The 22,636-nt window shown below is 38.2% G+C and overlaps 1 protein-coding gene across 1 annotated transcript in view; it reads left to right on the top strand.

Annotated features, from left to right (window-relative positions):
- The window catches only part of LOC140241923 (insulin-degrading enzyme-like), a 47,494-nt gene that overhangs the window by 2,759 nt on the left and 22,099 nt on the right, over window positions 1-22,636 (top strand). The window contains exons 3-14 of the mRNA XM_072321670.1: window positions 5,530-5,606; window positions 7,601-7,627; window positions 8,041-8,144; window positions 8,395-8,564; window positions 9,409-9,531; window positions 13,153-13,265; window positions 14,225-14,314; window positions 16,278-16,443; window positions 18,270-18,442; window positions 19,867-19,970; window positions 20,521-20,623; window positions 21,496-21,701. Coding sequence (XP_072177771.1) covers window positions 5,530-5,606; window positions 7,601-7,627; window positions 8,041-8,144; window positions 8,395-8,564; window positions 9,409-9,531; window positions 13,153-13,265; window positions 14,225-14,314; window positions 16,278-16,443; window positions 18,270-18,442; window positions 19,867-19,970; window positions 20,521-20,623; window positions 21,496-21,701 — 1,456 coding nt within the window. The remainder of the gene's footprint in view (window positions 1-5,529; window positions 5,607-7,600; window positions 7,628-8,040; window positions 8,145-8,394; window positions 8,565-9,408; window positions 9,532-13,152; window positions 13,266-14,224; window positions 14,315-16,277; window positions 16,444-18,269; window positions 18,443-19,866; window positions 19,971-20,520; window positions 20,624-21,495; window positions 21,702-22,636) is intronic.

Here is a 22,636-nt window from a genome sequence, read left to right as displayed (position 1 = left end):
ACAGGGAGTTGTAGAATTCAAAAGTGTTAGTGTGCATTAGAAGGAAAAATGGTATCAGCCAAAATTAGAATTTTAATGGTAGATAAGGTGTTGAAGTTGAATTAATGACCATAAGTTTTGCTTTGGTTTGAACAGCAAAGATATGTACACGTAACAGAGATACTTCAGTACTGTACAGTACCGGTATATCTTTAAAGTCATTAAAACTATATAGTAGAACAATCTGATTCATACCGTATAAGTTCTTGTTGAACAAATGTCAAAAGAAAAAATTTAGCAAGGATTTGTGTGCAAGGTTATGGGGGTCTTACAAGGTCATGACATCATCCCTTGATGTATGTGATCATGGCAATTATCACCGACTTTTGTAAACATTTAAAAAATTCAACCCTTTTATTTCATCAATTTCCTTTTTTTTTATGCCTCCGCCACGAAGTGGTGCCGGAGGCATTATGTTTTCGGGTTGTCCGTCCGTCCGTCCTTCCGTCCGTCCGTCCGTCCTTCCGTCCGTCCGTAATGAATTTTGTGGACAAGGTAACTGGGCAATTCCATAAATTCGGACGTACATTTTGAACACATTAATAAGCTGCCAAAGATACAAAGATTGAGAATATGAAACTTTTTTCTGGCCATGATATGACAAGTGGTTAGTAGCAGACAATTAACTATGAAAAAATTATGTCAAGACCTCAGTGACCTTGGAATGATTAAAAAATAGCATGTGTTCGGACGTACACAGAAAAAGTGAATTTTCTGACTTCATAAGTTCAGTCACAAAGTTCTGTGAAGTATGCAATATTTTTCTAAAAATTCACATTATATCAGTTAAAGTAGATGTGAAATGATGTAGAAATGTAAAAGGAATTAGCAATTTAAACAATTAACATGGAAATTATCATGTTTGCTTTTTGTTTCGGACGTACAGTTTCGGACGTACACGACCGCCGTTTCGGACGTACACTATGTACACCCTCAACAACACTTATAATAAATGCAAAAAGAAATTTGTTACATAACTATTATTCATCCTAGGCCCTTCTCAGATGATAGCACTTGTCTATCATGTCAGCATTACCAGTGTAAATGAATAAAACCTCTTCAGAACATGAAAAATACTGTATACATAGTGTCTGTGCATTATCAGCTGCCTTAATACATGTAACAATATTCAGGCATGATAAGTACATCATTGATTATGTACTTGTATTACAGAACCAGAATTCTAATATCAAACTTTGTGATTATAACACAAAATACAGCCTAAAAACTTACTGGCCAGAGCAACAGAAACACATGTGTTGCAATCTGTAGGTAACCAATTACTATATTAACTATAGACACATTATATTTCTGTTTATTATCTTTTTTTTTTCACAATGTGATAAAGGTACAAAATAATGTACGGTCAACCAACATACCAGATGCATTTATTTACAAACAGAAAGAAAAATAAAATTTGTGGAAAATCAAAAGATTTACATGAAGTAGCCAATAACTGTTTGTAACATACTGACTAGATATATGTTACATTTCCTATGTATACCATGGTGGCAAAACAATACATTTTTTACAGACAACAGTAGAGTAATCCTAACACAATGGATATTGTTCATGGGCAAGTCAAAGCTATTTGATTTTGCCATCTTAAATGGGAAATAAGAGTAAAAAATAGGCCTGTTTTGCCAATATTAGAATTAAACCCTAGTCTATATTAAAGCATATTGCAGTTAGTAAACAACGACCTTTACAAATATGGAAAAAAAAAATAAACAAAAGAAACCATTTGCTGATTACTTTATGTTGATTCAACAGTAAGTACATGTATTGGACCAGAACATTTTACATGAATTTTTACTCTGTTCTCAAGACTCTCTGAACTTACAATGAAAAGAGCAAAGCAAAAATTGCATGGTCACATCCAATTTATGAGTGATTTATGTATTAAACACAACATTCAGTGTAATTTAAACATTATGGGTTCCTTTTTGTGAGACAAGCTAACAGAAACATGCATGGTAATGTACAAAATGTATGAAGAAAGTAACATATGGGACAGTTTTGCATTAGGCTTTGAATATTCTGATAATCAAAGGCCTTTTGATGTTGTTTTTTTTATATAGAATATTAGATTGAGTGAAATGTTATTGAGTACCTGCTAAACAATGGGCTCTATGCAGTGTACTTTTGTTGCATAATTTATTTCATGGAAAAATCTTATTCACTCTGAAATACTTATTATCATAAATCACTAACACTATAATAACCATTTTTATGGCATGACCTGCTCCAGTACTCCTTCGGCAGCAACATCAGTCTGTAATTTTCAAATGAATGGTTAAAGCGCATGAAGGTAAATCACAAATCAGACAGGGCTGCACACTAACCCATTTTTTCTACTGGTCGGACTGGTCTGTCAGACCAGAAGGTACCCAGTTTTTCCATCTTTTACTGGTTCATTCCTTTAAAAAATTACTGGTCCTACAGTAATTTTTACTTGTCCTGGAGACCATCGGACCAGTGCCAGTGTGCAGCATTGAATTAAATCATTAAATTAAAAAAAATATATGACATAGATACAGTAGACCATGAAACCGATTTTGAAAGAAGACAGGATATACATCATAGCTTTGTCAAGAAAATTGATAAAAGGTTTAGGAACTAACCGAAGTGAATTGAACATTGTATGTCTATGAGGTCTTAGGTCATAACGATCATATTGTTGTCTAAATTGCAGGCTGTGTGTCCATTAATCTGTAATCAAAATGCATGAAGATGCAGATGATAACTTTAAGTTTAAAATAAAAGATTGGGATTGTAAACACCAGCTGACAAAAATGGTAGGAAACTACATTGTAGTATTGCAATGTGAACGCAAGGTGATAAGAAGCTGAAATACTCTTGGCCAAAATAGGAGGGTATTTCATACAACAAGCCACCTTCTCTGCTCTATGTCCCACAAGTAAGCAAGTAATCAATATCTGTCCTTGTAAAGACACATTGCCTAAACAATGTTCTCAGAATTTTGATATATGACCATTCCCTACTGTTGGTGGTTTTCATACATTCCACAGTATCAACTTCAAATCACGCTTTCCGTTCAGCCTAACTTGTTTGTGTGCACACATACATGGACAGAATTTGTTTATTTAATAAATAATTACAATTTTATTGAATATTAATTATAAACCTACTTATACAAGAGGATTAGACACAGAAATGTATTCCTTAAACATTTAAGCTCAATAGGATTGTTTTCAATGGGTTCCAGAGCACAGTAAGAAGTCAACATGAAAAGTGTTTCGGACGTACATAAAAGTTGTTTCGGACGTACATAAAAAAGTGTACGTCCGAACACATATTTTTTCATTAATTAGAGATAATTACAAAATTCTAAAGTTACACATTTGAAAAGCAACAAAAACTTGCTTTGCACTGAGATTTTGTAGTTTACTAGCATTCAAGTTTTTATGTAAGATTAAAAAAAGGTGTTTTTTGTTTCGGACGTACATTGAAATAATGCATAAAATAAGAGTAAAGAAGACAACATAAATTGTCACTTTCACATTCTCTACCCTATGGATATGAAAAAAGTGATTCATTACCTTCATATTTAATGATGTAGTGAGTTGAAAAGTTTTCTTTTCCTTCACAAAAAATATCAAATGAAATAGTGGATTATAAAAGTGGTTCCAGAGCAGTTGTTAAATGGCTGCATTGAAATCACTCCTGTGACCTTGACCTTGGTTAAGTGCATTTCTAATTTACATTTTTGAACAGTTTAAACAATTCCCATCAAAATGATATATAATTTGTGGTGATAATTTCATTTTGAAAAATTGACCCTCTGGTTGACAAATTTATGGAATTGCCCAACTATCAAAACCTGCTGAGGTATCCTAATGAAACTTGGCATGTATGTGTATTACACTATTAGGGGGTGAAGTTGTGCCTATCAACTTTTGGGTGCACATGCTCAAGGTCAAAGGTCAAAAGGTCAAGGTCAAATACATAAAATTTCACTATTTCCACCATATCTATTGAATGCCTGAAGATATTTTCTTGAAACTTAGTGTATACATGTATTACCCAATTAAGATTCTCTGGTGAAAGTTTGGGTCATGAGGTCAAAGGTCAAAAGGTCAAGTAAAAATATTAAAACTTCTTTTTTTTCTCCATACCTTGGAAAATTGTTCAAGGTATCTTCATGGAACATAGTATATACATATACTGACTGGAAGTGATTATCTAGAGAATGTAGGGTTCATGGGGTCAAAGGTCAGGGGTCAAAGGTCAAGTGCAACACTTCAAAATTTTACTATTTCCCTCCTATCATGCAATGCCAGCAGGGTTATTTTTTTTACACTTGGTGTATGCATACATGTGTAACCTAATAGAAATTCTCTGGAAAGTTTTTTTTTTCTTCTTTTTTTGCCTCAAAGGTCAAAAGGTCAAAGATCAAGTGAAAGTGCTGAACTAACTTTTTCCTCCATATCTCGGAAGTGGCTCAAGTTATCTTGAAACATAGTACATATTATGCATGTTCTACCTGAAAGTGATTATCTTATGAATTTTAGGGTCAAGGGCCAGATGAAAATGGTAACAATTTATTATTCAATTCAGAAATTGCACTTTTTCTCCACACCTGTACCTTGAAAATTACTCAGTGCCTAAATGTATGAATGAGTCAAAGTCAAGTTAAAGTCCTTAAATCCCTAGATACATGCTCTCCTATTCATCCAATTAAACCTAGGTCAAGGAAGGTGAACATTCAACACATTTGTGACAAACTTGTCATTTCAATATTTTGCCAATTTTGTGAAAATGTAATCACACATTGTCCACATGTACTATCTAGAACTATTGGGAAAATCATGCATTATGGCGGAGGCATACCAGTCGCCAAAGCAACATTTCTAGTTTTTATGTGTGGTACTGTGTTAAAATCCAATAGAAATTTCTTCCATATATCCTGTTTATGTTAATTGCTTGCTATTTGCACAAAAGGCAGGGGTGGTCTGAAGAGAAAATATGACTCCTCACTAATTATGAAAAACAGAAGATTACCCTTGGCTCTCGTATATGATATGTACAGCCTCTTATCGCTAATTAGTTGCATTTCAAAGCTGCTGTGGCAATCTCATGGTCATGAAGTGAGCTGTCCTTTCCTGTGCCTCTTGGTAATTCTAACTTCTGGTGATCATGAGGGATGATAGCAGGAAAAATGATTGGTTGGTGTTTTCTATGAATTTGTATTTCATTACTTAAGTGTACATCATGTAATGTGAATTGTACATGTACACAGTATTGTAGCTACACGTACAGATGGTAATTTAATCTGTTGAAGACGAGTCCTGAGTATGCTCGGGCAGGTGTCTGTGGGAAATGCTTGTCGTAGCAAAATCAGCCCATTCTAAGGGGGTTAAAAACACTAACAATGTTTTCAGTCTTAAAGTGAGCCACCACAATAGGATCATCATTATTTAACTCTCACAACCATGTTTTGTTTTCTGTCTTTTACATTTCGCTAAGGCTCACTGTCAGATCCGTGGGATGTTCCTGGCCTTGCCCATTTCTTGGAGCACATGCTCTTTCTTGGAACAGCAAAGGTTAGTACAGAGAGATGAAGTTTACTCCTGCATGGCTGCAAATTAATGTGAAGAAATCTTTTTAAAAGGAGTCTTACCACATAACTGTGTGGATTTAGTGTATGCAGAAATATTACATGTAGTAGAGCACATGAGTGATATTTGAGAAAATCACATATTCCACTCAGTTTTGGTTAAAAATGTATTCAGAAGAGGCTCGAGCTTTCGGTCCAGGCAGAATCTTCATCGAGAGCAAAATGACAAGCATGTACAGTTGAACCTCTCTTATCCGGCCTCCCTTTATCCGAATCTCTCTATTATACGGACACAATCTCGCAGTGATTTTTTTTAATAATTACGGGAGGAAAGGGGGATTCCCAACTCCTTGAGAACTCCTACACGAACACACATGAATTACATATTACTTCCAACTTGATTAACATACATTACATCAAATTTCCTCCCAAATTGCTTACCTTCAGACATTTTAACATCCCCAAATGTAACAATGAAAAGGTTGCAGTATACACATTACTACATGTGATACAACAGTGGGCTACATCAGTACATGTGTATGTATGTACATGTATAAAGCATTGAGTCTCCAGTATCCGGCCAAATCCCTTATCCGGATGAGCCCCGGTCCTGACTTGTCCGGATACGAGAGGTTCAACTGTAGTTAAAGCAATGACATTATAAAGACTGCACTCAACAAGCACAATAAGGGGAGGGCTCAGGACACAGAACAAAGAAAACAAAAGAGTTGATTTAGAAGTCAAAGGCAGGGAGCTCAACATGAACAAGTGTATCAAAAGGGAGTGGGATTAAAGCAAGGGAGTGAACAGACAAAAGGCAGAAGTGGGCCAGTAGTGAACCCAAGGATTAACCCGTTGAGGACGAGTCCCGAGTATACTGGGGCAGGTGTCTATGGGAAATGCGTGTTGTAGCAAAATCAAACCGTCCTCAACGGGTTAATAAGGGGAGGGGGGGGGGGGGGGAGGGGGAACCTGTGAAGAATAAGATGAATAGGTAGGCAATTTCGAACAAGATAGAACATGATTAGCAATAGGAAAAGACAGGAATAGCAAGAGCATGAGTGAAGGGGGGGGGGGTGGGGAGGGAGGTCTGAACAGGTAGTGAAGCCTAACCTGGTGTACAAAGATGCTTAGTCATCTCGTGATATAAAGGCTACAAGTATCCTCAATGTCACAGTAAACTAGTAGTAATGATTCAAAGGAATGTGAAAAATATATGATTGTAAATTAATGCATTCCCTGAATTATCATATTGGAGTTGAATTTTCCTTAAATTTACATTTCATAAAGACAGTCAACCTTGCTTTTAAAAGTCGATGTTGCGGAGGTTGAATGATTGAGTCGAAAGTCTTTTTATGTCCTCTTGTCTTAAGATTCTATCGATTTCAATCTCTCTTAAGTTGAATTTTTCCAAGCTGAAATTATTTCTCTAGTTCAAATAGATTTGACTTAAGCAAGGTTGACTGTACATTAATTTAGAACTACAACAGTTTAACCTGTATTCTTCGCATAACTTGATGCTTATTTTGTACTTACGTGTATCTTACCATTTGACATTCATGTCCTTAGATATAATCACAATTTTTTTTAAACCTTTGTGCTGTAGAATGCCATTGAGGCATCTGAAATGTTTTATCTTCCTTTCAAAGAATTTGGGTCAATGCACTGTTTTCTTAAAATCTAGCTAATAAGCTCTTGTATGCCAATTAATGTCCAATTGATAGTTATTGGCCTGATTTATTTTCTACAATACCTCTCATTGTTTTTAAGCTTTTGGCCAGCTGAGTGATATGAGAAGATGAAGTTGTTTGTATATCATGTCACACTTTGTATGTATGACAGATATATGTTATTTATTTACATTGTATGTACACACTAGGTGAGCATGTTGAAAAAAAAAATCCTTGCTTTGCCCATCTTCTATCCACGAGTTATGTAATGATGAATTGTGTCTTTTTGCCCTGCATCTCATCTGGACAGTATCCATCGGAAAATGCCTACACTCAGGTACGTCATAATTTTTACTGTAAAATTCTTTTCTTTTTCTTTTTTTTTTTTTTTTTTGGATTGGTAGGAGATGAGTTGTTTTCACAAATGTGCATAGAAATCAGAGAATATGTGATGTACTGGTCATATCTTATAATAGTTTGAATATGAATAATGAAAAAAAAAGATACTAAAATCTTTATTGATTTAAAGAGACTTACATGTAGTATCCTGGTCAAATTACAAATTCGTGATTTTTGAAAGGTGCATACCCTGTATGAATTTTATTTAGCTTGCAATGCTCTTGGAATACAATGTACATTGTCTCTTTTTCACGGTACATGTACCCTTACTGCTCAAAAGGCACACAATGCAGCTTTTAAGTCTATGTCAGTACGTTCGTACTAAGTTTCCAACTTGTATCTCTCTTCTAGTTTCTCAATGAGCATGGAGGATTTGCGAATGCATACACAAGTGGCGAGCACACCAACTTCTACTTCGATATTTCACATGAACATGTAGAGGGTGCCCTGGATAGGTGAGTAGTACTTTGTGCTTCAAAACTGTTGTGAAATGTAGAGAGCAATTCTATCCTCTTTTGAGAGGACAACACTGTTTTTGAGCAGGTATTTTCATAATTTGTTAATTTACGTATTCCATTGGTACTTATTCATGAAGCCATAAACCCACGTCGTTGATATGGTTAGTGCTAAACATCAGTGAGAATGTCTAAATATCGATTTTACTTACATGTAGTTTCATACCACTTTTGTGTTTCGTCACACCAGGTTTGCCCAGTTCTTCCACGCCCCGCTCTTCAACCAGGACTCCCAAGACAGGGAGGTCAACGCGGTGGACTCAGAGAATGACAAGAACCTCAAGGCGGACTCGTGGCGGCTGTTCCAGCTTGAAAAGTCCACGGTCATTCCGACACACCCTTACAGCAAGTTTAACACAGGTGGGTCATGCAGCATACATTTGTACAGCCAAGATAAGCATGCCAGACTATTAAACTGGAAAATGAACATACTGACTGTTTGTATTGAGTTTACAGGGACCTTTAACCTTTTCATAATGGCATTACAAGCCTTGGTTTCAAAACAGCATAAATACCGTAGATACATCTATATAAATTGTAAGTTATGCTTAACAAAAAACATTTTACAGAAACATGTACCAGTAAGTTATGCTCAGTTTAGGTGAATGTGCATTCCAATGTCTTTTGTTAAAAATATTGATTAGTAATTAAGTAGTGATGGACAAATGATGTCATCTGCAGAATCTCAATTTGAAAGCATGTTTGTTTTTTGTTTTTTCTGAGTAATCAGAAGAAAAAAACAGGAAAACTATGATGAAACTAAATACATATGGCTCATATCCATTTGGCCAGATAAGTGATGTTGAGGGATACAGTGTAAATTAACACAAGTCAACATGCATTTGCATTGCATACTGTAGGTCCTTGAAGTAGGAAGAAAGGTATTAGCTATGCTTTAGGCCATAATCAGGATTTTGAATAGATTTGTATTGACCAATCAGTGGAAGAGGCATGAGATAAGGATGTTATCACTTCTTGCATTTACATTGTATGGTTACATACACCTATTATTGCTCTTTTGTATAAAAACAAACGACAACCAAAAACCCACCTGTGAAACTTTAAGATTGTTATTACTTTATGCGTGATGTTTGTGTCAATTTGTCATGGCATGTCAACCATTCTGTAGTGACAAAAGTTGTCCTGAAAATGGAGAGGTGTTTTGCTGAAGTACTTTCAATAACTGCCACTATCTTACTTGCAGGAAACAAAGAGACACTCGTGACCATCCCACAGACAAAGAACATCGATGTGCGCGAACAGCTGCTCAAGTTCCACGACGACTTTTACTCTTCAAACATCATGGGGCTGGCACTACTGGGCAGAGGTGAGGCCAAACATTGGTGCTTAGGAAATACCTTCACAGATACGTAAAGCGAGAGACACATGGGAAAGAAAAACTTTGAAACAGTGCACTCGCATCAAAAGAAATACATGTGTAACGATTTCAAGGAAGTTAAAATTCAGGTCCCAAAGTTATCTTCTATGTACTGTATTAGCTGTTATTTTTGCAAGGGTTTAATTTTCGCTAATTTCGCGAATCACAGCTGGATCGTGTAATTAACAATGTCCCAGGTTAATAGTGCATTTATGATAGCGTTGGTGTCAATTCGCAAAAACAACATCTTGCGAAAATGTCTGTGACATCCTCATTCACGAAAATATCTGTACGCAAAAATAACAGCTTAAATACAATATATCTTTATATATTCTACTGTTCAGCCATAACAAAATTTCGATATAATAACGAAAGAAAACTGGCAGTCCCGAGGACTTTGTTTATAACAGGAGTTGCCTGTACTATACATGCATTGATCATCAGCGATCTGAAGAGTAACATGTCACCCTTTATAAGGCAGCGTTTTAACAGTTTTTTGTCGAGCCCACCGGCGGTGAGGGGAGACTAAGGGATCGCCTGCTGCGTCTGTCCGTCCGTCGTCCGTCCGTCCGTCTGTCGTCTGTCCGTAACGCTACAAAAACTTCAATAACTCTTTACTCTGGGCTTCAATTGCAATCAAACTTCGAGGAAAGAGGGGTTATACAAAGTTTCACATTTTACCATATATGAAGGTCACCTCAAGGTCAAAGCTCACAGGCAGGGGTCAATGAACTTTTAGGGCCCAATGTTAAGTTTTTATGGCGTGTTTCTATTATGGGTCATAACTTTTGATCCATAGGTCCATTTGTGACCAAACTTGGATGGTAGATGTCCCTTGGGGAGTGGATGGTCACCACAAGGTCAGAGGTCACAAGCATGGGTCAACAAACTTTTAGAGCCCAATGTTAAGTTTTTATGGCGCGTTTCTATTATGGGTCATAACTTTTGTTCCATAAGTCCGTTTGTGACCAAACTTGGATGGTAGATGTCCCTTGGGAGTGGATGATCACCACAAGGTCAAAGGTCACAAGCATTGGTCAACGAACTTTTAGAGCCCAATGTTAAGTTTTTATGGCATGTTTCTATTGTGGGTCATAACTTTTGATCCATAACTCCATTTGTGACCAAACTTGAATGGTAGATGTCCCTTGGAGAGTGGATGATCACCACAAGGTCAAAGGTCACAAGCAGGGGTCAACGAACTTTTAGAGCCCAATGTTAATTTTTTATGGCGTGTTTCTATCATGGGTCATAACTTTTGATCCATTGGTCCGTTTGTGACTAAACTTAGATGGTAGATGTCCTTTGGGGAGTGGATGATCACCACAAGGTCAAAGGTCACAAGCAGGAGTCAACAAACTTTTAGAGCCCAATGTTAAGTTTTTATGGCGCGTTTCTATCATGGGTCATAACTTTTGATCCATTGGTCCGTTTGTGACTAAACTTAGATGGTAGATGTCCTTTGGGGAGTGGATGATCACCACAAGGTCAAAGGTCACAAGCAGGGGTCAACAAACTTTTAGAGCCCAATGTTAAGTTTTTATGGCGCGTTTCTATCATGGGTCATAACTTTTGATCCATAACTCCATTTGTGACTAAACTTGGATGGTAGGTGTCCCTTGGGGAGTGGATGGTCACCACAATGTCAATGGTCACAAGCATGGGTCAACGAACTTTTAGAGCCCAATGTTAAGTTTTTATGGCGCGTTTCTATTATGGGTCATAACTTTTGATCCATAACTCCATTTGTGACCAAACTTGAATGGTAGATGTCCCTTGGAGAGTGGATGATCACCACAAGGTCAAAGGTCACAAGCAGGGGTCAACGAACTTTTAGAGCCCAATGTTAAGTTTTTATGGCGTGTTTCTATCATGGGTCATAACTTTTGATCCATTGGTCCGTTTGTGACTAAACTTAGATGGTAGATGTCCTTTGGGGAGTGGATGATCCCCACAAGGTCAAAGGTCACAAGCATGGGTCAACAAACTTTTAGAGCCCAATGTTAAGTTTTTATGGCGCGTTTCTATCATGGGTCATAACTTTTGATCCATTGGTCCGTTTGTGACTAAACTTAGATGGTAGATGTCCTTTGGGGAGTGGATGATCACCACAAGGTCAAAGGTCACAAGCAGGGGTCAACAAACTTTTAGAGCCCAATGTTAAGTTTTTATGGTGCGTTTCTATCATGGGTCATAACTTTTGATCCATAACTCCATTTGTGACTAAACTTGGATGGTAGGTGTCCCTTGGGGAGTGGATGGTCACCACAAGGTCAATGGTCACAAGCCTGGGTCAACGAACTTTTAGAGCCCAATGTTAAGTTTTTATGGCGCGTTTCTATTATGGGTCATAACTTTTGATCCATAACTCCGTTTGTGACCAAACTTGGATGGTAGATGTCCCTTGGGGAGTGGATGGTCACCACAAGGTCAAAGGTCACAGGCAGGGGGTCAACAAACTTTTAGAGCCCAATGTTAAATTTTTATGGCACGTTTCTTTTTTGCCATAAATTTTTGCCCTTTTATATTTCTCTTTATATCTGTTATATCTCTTTTTTTATCTGTTATATCCCATTTGCGTACAATTTCTTGTATGCGAATGGGCGAGACATATTATGGCACTTGCCTTGTGTTTTTTGTTGAGACAAATGCAATACAACAGAGATGTATTGTTTTGTAGATGTTTTGTAGATGTATTGTAGATGTATTGTTTTGTAGACAACAGAGATGTATTGTTTTGTAGATATTCTTTAGTTTCACCGGAAAGATAACAGTGGTGGAAAAAATTTTACAGCAAAGGAAGTCAGCAGTAGTAGAGCATATTATTTCTTGAGGGTATTCAGGGGAAATGGGAAGAGTTACCAGGTGTTGGCTAATCATTTCTGTTCTAGACATTTGCTTTTACTGATTTGCAGTGTGACACCAAATTTTGCACGAGCTGGTATGATATGATCCATATCGAGACCCAGATCTTACAGTGCAGAGAGACTTTTCCACAGCACTCTAGACTTTTTTGTGGTGATTCATGCACACTCAGATGCTGCCAGCCATAAATACCTAGCAGCAGCAGCATGGTAGCCATGCATGAACAGCGATGGCAGGCTAGAAGTCATTGCATTATTTTAGGCCACTTCAGGACACATACTGAATAACGTTGTAGCTACATTTCTAGCACAATCTATGTAACACTATCTTTACAAGTGTTATGCCACTTCATGTCAATAGCTACATTTCTAGCACAATCTATATATTACACTAGCTTTACTGGTGTTTTTGCACTTCATGTCAATAGCTACATTTCTAGCACAATCTATATTACACTAGCTTTACTGGTGTTTTTCCACTTCATGTCAATAGCTACATTTCCAGCACAATCTATATTACACTACCGGTGTTATGCCACTTAATATCAATAGCTACATTTCTAGCACAATTTATATTACACTAGGTTTACCAGTGTTAAACCACTTCGTGTCAATAGCTACACTTCTAACACAGTGTATATCACACTTACAGCTTTGCCGGTGATATGCCACTTTATGTCGTCTCTCCTGATCATCTCTCTTCCAGAAAGTCTTGATGAACTGACATCCACAGTCACAGAGCTGTTTGCAAATGTGGAAAACAAGGATGTCAAGGTACCAGAGTGGCAGCAACATCCCTATGGAGAGGAGCAGCTTCAGGTGACTATCACAAATGCCAAGTCCTTGTTGGACACTTATTTTGTGTGTGTATAATTCTCCAGTTGTGTGCAGTGTATGTCCTGATCATTCACTTTGCAAGCAGTCAGTATATTTGTTGAGATATCCTTGATTTTTACTTTTTACATGGACTTTGGAATGTTTTTAATAATAGACCAAATGAATGTAGGCCATGAAATCAGAAATGAAATGGGGTTGCAAGGTTCTGAACACACTTTTCAGAGATTGTGACAAATAGTGTGTAACAGTGGAAATGTTAATAGAGCAGCATTGTCTGATAGTAATCAAAGTTACCATCAGATGAAGTCTTACATTTGTAATCCGAAGTGCTACATAAGTGTTTAGATTATAAATCATTAATGCCAAGTTGCCAGCCATTATTGCCTGATCGGGCCAACAAAAAAATAACCTTTTCGGAAATTTGGTGGCCTAACATCAATTTTTAATGGCCCTGGACCACTGTTATTGTCAAGTGCTGTCATAGGTATAAGAATAATCATGTAGGATGTGTGAATTATTTTTGCTTTGAATATGATGGTTCCATAAGAATGGTCACAAGATATTACTTACCCTCCCAACGAAGCAAAAAAGAAAAAAAAAACACTAAGCACACAAGCCAAGAAATGTGCAGTCAGATAGACAAACAATAGTTACAACTTATGCTTTAGAAAGGCAAAACCAAACCAAATTGTTTGAAGGTGTGTATCTTGTTGTTCGTTTTGTTTTTCAGGAATTTGAACAGCAAACAGAAATCTGTTGTGGATATTTATTTGTCTGTATTGTATGTCATTTGCATCCAGACTTGTTTGAGTATCATACCAGTTCCTGTCCCATGCAGTGCTGTGTGACAGCAGTATGTAGAATGTGCGTAAATGCTGATGTTATGCATTTTTATCATTATTATTTTTATTCTTTACATCATGCTTCCTCTGTGTCTACAGGTCAGGTTTGATGTTGTTCCCGTCAAAGATCTGAGGCAGCTCAATGTCAGTTTTCCCATTCCTGACCTCAGTGAGCATTACAAGTCAAAGGTAAGTTTGCAAAGCAAAGACCCCCAATCTCACGTTGTCTCTATCATGCATATGTCTGCTACTTGCAATTAGGTTTTACCATGTATACACCTATTTTGCTCTTAAATCAATGATCATTATTTCTATTCAGTAACATTTTCTTCGTTTTTCTTTACAGCGCATGACCTGCTGACTCGCAGTTCAATTGTAATTTCATATCAACACATCTTTGACCTTCGTTTCTATTCATTGCTGGGCAAATGGAATGTTAGGTGTGCTGAGCTTCTGGTGGAAAATGGATGGGTCATTTATTGAATATCTCATGCGGAAAAGTCAAGCTGAAAACAAACGGTATCATCATATTATACACTGTATCTCAACGTATAGTTACCTGCATTCATTGTTAATATAACCCAGGAGCTTGAAATTTATAGCAAAATAATTTTGGGTTTTTATACCCCGTCAAACGAAGTTTGAAGGGGGTATAGGAATCAGCGGACGGTCGGGCGGTCGGTCCGTTGCAAATCTTGCGTCGCGAACTACTTCCTCAGTTTTCAACCGATTCCCATAAAACTTGGCACATATGTGTGCCTTGGGTTGTAGATGTGCAAGACGTATTTTTTGACAGTACCCAAAAGTACGTTGCCATGGTAACGGCATATTATGGGCAAAAATGGGTACAAATCTTGCGTCGCGAACTCCTCCCACAGTTTTTAATCAATTTTTATGAAATTAGGTACAGATGTTCATCTGAATATGTTAATGTGCAAGACACATATTTCTGCAGTGGCAAAAAGTGCGTTGCCATGGTAACGGCATGTTATTCGTAAAATGTAGGGCAAAATGCTTCATGGCAAAACTGCTTCATCAGTGTTCTTCCAATTCTCATGGAATTCATATTGAATGTTTGTCTTAGGATATAGGTCAGCATGACACATTTCTTGACAGTGACAAAAAGTATGTTGCCATGGTTAACAGCTCACATATTATGAGCCAAAATGATGGAAAATTTTGTGTTGCAAACTACTTCCTCAGTTTTTGCCCAATTTCCATGAAACTTGGTACAGATATGTGCCTTTGGTTGTAGATGTGCAAGACGCATTTTTTGACAGTACCCGAAAGTACGTTGCCATGGTAACGGCATATTAATGGCAGAAGATCAAGGAAAGATCTTGCAGATTTAACTACTTCCTCAGTTTTTTGACCAAAGCTTATGAAATGTGGCACACACCTTGATCTTGGTTGGAAGATGTGGAAGACATATTTTTCGGACGTGTCGGAAGCTGCGTTGCCATGGTAACGGCATATAAATGGCAGAAGATCAAGGAAAGATCTTGCGGATTGAACTACTTCCTCTGTATTCGACTGAAGCTCATGAAATGTGGCACACACATTGGTCTTGGTGGGAAGATGTGCAAGACATATTTTTTGGACGTGTCGGAAGCTGCGTTGCCATGGTAACGGCATATTAATGGCGGAAGATCAAGGAAAGATCTTGTGGATTGAACTACTTCCTCAGTTTTTGACAAAAGCTTATGAAATGTGGCACACACAATAGTCTTGGTGGGAAGATGTGCAAGACATATTTTTCGGACGTGTCGGAAGCTGCATTGCCATGGTAACGGCATTTAAATGGCAGAAGATCAAGGAAAGATCATTCCTTGGGTAAGACTGTCGTCACGGGGTGGGGGTATTAATCACCTTCAGTGATATTTCTAGTTTTTGTTTTTGTTCTTTTGTCACTTTTGTCTATAGACTACAAAGACTTGTCATCGATACATCAATGAATAGAGGTGATAAGTGTGATGTTAGCAAGAGAGGACAACATTTGTCTTTATCAGCAGCTCAGCAATTACGTTAACTTGATATTTAAAAAATCAAGGCTTCAAAAACCTAGATGACCGTGCCTTCTTTATTGAAAATGTGAGATCAGTGCTAATAGGAAACAGTGCTGCCATTTCTCTTGCATCTCTCTTTTATGCAGCCGGCCCATTATCTGGGCCACCTGGTCGGGCACGAGGGCCCTGGGAGCCTCCTGTCGGAGCTGAAGGCCCGGGGATGGGTCAACACACTCTGTGGAGGAGAGAAGGATGGTGCCAAGGGATTTGCCTTCTTTATCATCAATGTGGACCTGAGCGAGGAGGGCCTAGGTGAGTAGAAGTTGGGAGGGAGGCATGGTCTAGAGATTGGCAACATGAGATCATGATCCCATTTCATAAAACTTATTGTCAGTAACAACTGACACATTTCTGTGACAAATTTGCTCTCGGCCATTCAGATGCAAGGATTTCAGTAAACTTATATCAAGTATCATAACTTGTTTTTGATAACAAGTTTTATGAAACGGAGCCCAGTTCTGTGAGGAGAGCTTGGATGAATTAAGTTTTTTGTGCAGTCTAGAGATGGGTGACAAAATAAAATCGTGTCTTTGGGGAGAGCTGGGGAGAATTAAGGTTTTGATGGGGTCAAGAGATTGAGAGCTGAGATGAGTTGAGGATGGGGTGGGGCCTAGAGAGAGAATATATGGTGAGACTATGAGGAGAACGTCGATGAGTTAAAGCTTGGATGGGGTGAAGAGATGGATGACATGATGAGATTGTGTTTGTGATAAGAGCTCAGATGAGTTGAGGCTTGGATGGGATCAAGAGCTGATATGGTGAAAGTGTGTCTATGAAGAGAGGTTGGATGAGTGGAGGGCAAGGTGGGGCAAAGCAATTCAGATTTAGTTTAACGTTTGCGACGCCAACTCTTAAGGCCACCACAGACTTATACGACTTTTTGTCACATGACCAACTGACTGTGGATCTGAAATAAGCAAGGCAGCGTATTTACTCTGAGGCTATTGTGATTTATTTTGGATCCAAAGTCGGTCAGTCATGCGACAAAAAGTCTTATAGTGTGTGGTGGCCTTTAGACAATGCAGCCTCCTGGATTGGACAACAGAAACAGCTGTCTCGCACATGTGCAGAACACCATATTTTTTTTTTGTCCAATTAGCATCGTCTTAGCATCGTCCCAGCATTTGCGTCACAGATCTAGAGCTTCCTATGGCAACAGTTATTAAGACCTTGGTGAGATAAGGGGGAGGCATGCCTTGGAGGGCAGTGACCCTGTAAGATTATCAGCGCCAGAATGAGGAAATAACTTCTCACGTCCCACATCTCACACATTGTTTTGTCTCCAAAGGTATTGAATTACAGTTGAATGTTCCATTGTATTACATTGTCACTGTGATGTATTAAAGCACCATACTTCTTCATAGAGTTTGCATATAAATGTCTGAAACAAGTGAACTTATAGTTATTTATGCATAATTGAGATACATGCATTGCTAAGGAAACAGAGAAAAATTTTTGATGCAAAAGGCTGACTTGATAGATTTTTTTGACAAAGTAAAGACAGTGTGATTTCTCATGTTTTATATAGCAGTATAATTGACTTGACTGCAACAACTATTCCTTCTGTTTTGAGGTTTGGGGTAAACACAAAGGGTTTACTAATAACAGTACTAATAACAGTACCCATACTTGCATATAAGGAGACATCTCCACTTAATTCAAAACTACACAAACATGGAAAAGGAGGCTGAATATTCAAAACTATTGTTTAACCCTATTCTAAGGGGGGGGGGGGGGGGCTCAAATTGACCCCCCCCCCCCCCCGACATTTCGCGCCACGATTCCGCAGCGCGCAAAGATTTTGCCGCGTCATTTCATGACTTTTTTCATTGAAGTCTCCCGCATATTTTGAGACCAAATTTGCGACGTCCGGGTATACCGTTCTGAAGTTACGTAATGTTTTGCATATGCATGTCAACCTGAAAACAGCTCAAATTCATGAGATTGTGTGCAAATTGACCCCCCCCCCCCCCCAGTAAAAACTTGGTCTCAAATAGCCCAGTTAGAATAAGGTTAAGATTTGACATACACAACATATTGTATCTACTCATATTTCTCATGTTCTCTGGATGTTTCAGACCACGTAGATGATATCATCACCCACATGTTCCAGTATCTGAACATGCTGAGGAAGGAGGGACCACAGAGGTGGGTCCACGAAGAGTGCCGAGACCTGGACGCCATGAGGTTCAGGTTCAAGGACAAGGAGAGACCGGCAGGCTACGTCACCAAGATCGCTCACCTTTTGCATGTGAGGCTCTTCCTTTGAACACAATATATTGAGATCAATACCAGTAGCAGTAGCAATACATACACATTGCTGGTAACTTTCAGTGATGATAGGCAAATTAACTCCTTCAATTTTCCATCAACTCCTTCAACTCTGCAAGTTATGTTCACATGGCACTTAAAGGTCCTGTTTACCTTTGGGAGCAGTAGTTTAAAAAATGTTCAAAATGTCACATTTGATGCATATGTGTAGGTCTGTAGGTCACAAAACATCCTACCATATAAATTTTTTATGCAATAAAGCCTAAAATATAAAGGAGATATCAGTATTTTTCTTATTCAACCATAACTGTAGACGGTTTAGTCTGGAAACATTTTTATTATAACTATTTTTCACATTTTGTGTATTTAACAATGCTTAACATCGATCATTCCGGTTCAAATTTTTACAATGGTTGTTTCTATCCCAAACTCGCATTTTTGAACTATTTTAAAGCACTAATGCTTTGTTTTTTATTCATCTGCAAATGATAAATTATGCCTTTAATATCAATAACAGGACTCGTAGTAAGCTAACAGTCAGAGTACCATTTTTAATTCTGGCCTATGAATTTTATTCATGATATGAATAATTATATGTATGATATATTGATATCAATACCAGTATCAGTAGCCTGGCTATACACATTGCTGATAGCTGTCAGTGATGATATGCAAATTATATAGCTCCTATCTTCAAGTTATGTTCACACAGCACTGAATATCAATTACAGGATTTGTAGTTACAGTAGCTCACAGTGAGCTGCACTCATTGATAAAAGTGCAGTTTGCTGCATACAATGACCCCCATCATTTCACACGTACAAGCACTTGCGTGCAGATGTCCATATGCCAGAAATAATTCAGAGCTCACAGGGGTCAAGCCTAACCACAAGCTCATCGTTAAAAACAAAAAACAAACTGTGTTCTTTTGGGTACGCTAACTGTGGCGCTCTGTGGGGGCTGCTCATATAATCCATCTTTGCTAGTACAGACAAAGCACAAGATTTCTTGTTGCTAACTTTAGTCAGTTAACTGTTAATTTCATTGACATAGTCCCTAAACTTAGAGGTAGTCCTTGGGACACTGCCATCATCAAAGTTGCATGTGCTGCATGTACCTGTAAGGGTCTAGGGCAATTACCCCCTGGGCAACTACCCCGGACCCTTCCCCTGGCCCTAATCCTAATCCTAATCCTAATCCTAATCCTGAACCTAATCCTAACCCTAAACCTAACCCTAACCCTAATCTTTACTCTAACCTTACCACTAACCAGTATTTAGCCGGGGGGTAATTGTCCTTGGGGGATAACTGCCCTGACACAAACTATAAGTTTACCTAAAGTTAGGACAGCACCATGTGATCCTAACTAGTGCCACTTACTGGTGATATTCACATTTGGTCCAGGAATACCCAATGGAGGAAGTCCTCAGTGCTCCTTACCTGATGCCTGACTTCAGACCAGACCTCATCGACATGGTCCTCCACAAACTCACTCCGGAAAACATAAGGTGAGAGTGACTGTCATCAGTGTACAAAAGCAGCCCCACTTCAATCGACTTCTTTTTCTCTGTCGTGTGTAGGGAATGAGAATGAAACCAACTGCTGTCCATCTATCCATATTCATATTTCTACTCACTTTCTCTTTGAAAACATTTTTGAATGATTCATGAAATTCTTCTGTCGAGATGTTTTTCATTGCAACTGATTGGCAAATTGCCCTACGTCGACGTAAATAAGCACTGAATTGATCAGTGTTTAATTCAGTGCTTATTTACGTCGATGTAGAGCAATTTATCAATCAGTTTGTGAATGAGTTGCTCAAATATTCATGAAGGGCTATCACCGATCATTACATGAGGTCCAAGAATCAAACTAGCTGTGCAAGAATATAGAGTACATTTGGAAAATAATGATACTTCTAGTGTCCAGTGGACCCTGCTGTCTCATATCCAGCTGAAATCACACCAATGAAGTGCAGGAGGCTGAAGTACTGATGCAAGAATAAAACAGTAGAGCATCACTCTGCCTGTCATACTGCCTGGTTTGTTTCCATTTCAGAGTAGCAGTTGTATCGAAGTCATTTGAGGGACAGACGGAAAACACAGAGAAATGGTATCAGACACAGTACAACGTTAGGAGAATCGAACCAGCCGTCATTCAGGTAACAAGATGCATCCCTTGGTAAAGAGAAAACCCCAGAAAAACAAACTAGCACGCAGACAGGTTCAGTACAAAATGGCATGTAGGTGACAAAGTCATTGAAGCTGTTCAAATTGAGGTCTTATGTCTCATCACTTCTGAAATTCATTAGGTTGGCAAGTATGTATCAAAGCATTGACTGCCTTCTGTGTTGATTCTCATATGTGTTTAAGCCTGTATGTTTTGTTTTTGTTTTTGTTTTTTGTTTTTTTCACTGTCACAAATCATAATCAGATTGTAAATCGCCCAACAAACAAACAAAAACTGCTACAGACAGTATTCCAGAGTGTTCAATCGATAATGCCTCATAGGGTACACACCTCGTTAGTATGGTGAAATGAATTATGGTATTCAGTTTAGTCACTCAAATGTACGGAAATGGCTTAGCATACTTACCAAGGTGGTGTCACTTTGTTAATACTATGAGTGTTTACTAGCCATCCATATAGTCCTTGTTTAGCACTTCAAGAACTTTTAGACAGAGTTGTAGTTGAAGGCTCTCTTTTCACCCGCAATAACTCTGTAGAGAATATGCTATCACTGTCACAGTAGAGTGATTTAAGTTTCTGCAGTACATCTGTGAGGGGATGTATCAGAAAGTGATTACCCTCTTCATATTTGTTAATTTCAGGAGATGTGGACTTTGCACTTTGAAAATAAAAGAATTGTAACTGCAACTTCATTTATGTTTCTGATTTTAGTCCAAAGATATGACACGGTTAATGGATAATGAATGAGAGTTTCTTGTGTGTCTCTGTTCTTATGATGGAAATTATTTTTTGTTGTTGCTTTGATGTATGAATTTAAAGATTACCGTTGTCTTTTGTGCTGCAGAGGTGGAAAGACGCCGGTCTAAATGAGAAGTTCGGCCTACCACCGAGGAACGAATTCATTCCCACAAACTTTGATGTTGCGCCAAAGGACGTAGACCGTGGCCCCATTCCCACCAGCGTTCGGACGACACCGTTGAGCAAGCTCTGGTTCAAACAGGACGACACGTTCCTGCTGCCCAAGGCATGCATGCTTCTAGAAATGACCAGGTCAGTGTACTTTTTTAGTTGACTTGGCATGGCATGCTCCTGCTATGGTTCTTACTATCATCATAATCATATTCATTACCCCTGCCAAGGGGGGAGGTTATGTTTTCGTTATCATTGGTTTGTTTGTTAGTTATTAGTTCGTTTGTCTGTGTGCAAAATAACTCAAAAAATAGTTAACGGATTGGGATGAAACTTGCAGGAAAGGTTGAGAATGACACGAGTAACAAACGATTAACTTTTGGTAGTGATCCGAGAATTTGGGGGGAATTTATGAAGGATTTTGATATTTTTTCAGGTTGGGTCAATGAACTTGGGAGTTCAGGCTGCGCGTACTTGAGGTTTTACTTGAGGTTTGCACGCACTAAAGTGCGTACTCTACAATGTAGTTTCTGCTAGGGCGAGGCGCGCCGCGCAGCTAAGGGTTTATGACGTAACGAAGGCTTCTATATTGGGAAATCGGGCAATTTTTTTTTTTTGCACGTATACCTATGGGTGGAAATCACTGATCTCTATGGAAGAGCCCAAAGAGCCTTTGGAGAGGAGAAAAAAAAAATCTCTTTGGGAAGAGCAAGATCATCGGTGGAAAGTAACTGCTTGGCAGAGGTCTGCGCTCTCAGAGTGCTTTTTCTAGTTATTGTTGTGACAATTATTAATGCTGATTGTTATTATTCTTATTACTATTTAAGCGTTATTTATTATTACTCCCCTCACCCCCTCCCCCTTGATAAGGCATGGTAGAAAAAAAAAAGTTATCAAATTTTGAAAGAAGCATTGATTATTAGTAAAAGACTTGCATATTGATAGAATTTACTTTTATTCTGAAGTTGGGTTCATATATGTGCATTCTCCTTCAAGCCAATCGTTTGAGGAATACTTCTGTAAAAGCTGGGAGACATGCTCACTGAAGTGATTAAATTGTCTGAAGGTCTTGTGAG

The sequence above is a fragment of the Diadema setosum genome, chromosome 18, assembly GCF_964275005.1.
Source record: "Diadema setosum chromosome 18, eeDiaSeto1, whole genome shotgun sequence".
In the NCBI taxonomy this organism is placed as follows: Eukaryota; Metazoa; Echinodermata; class Echinoidea; order Diadematoida; family Diadematidae; genus Diadema; species Diadema setosum.
Note: the sequence above shows the minus strand (reverse complement) of the source record. Positions and strands in the feature narration are given on the sequence as shown.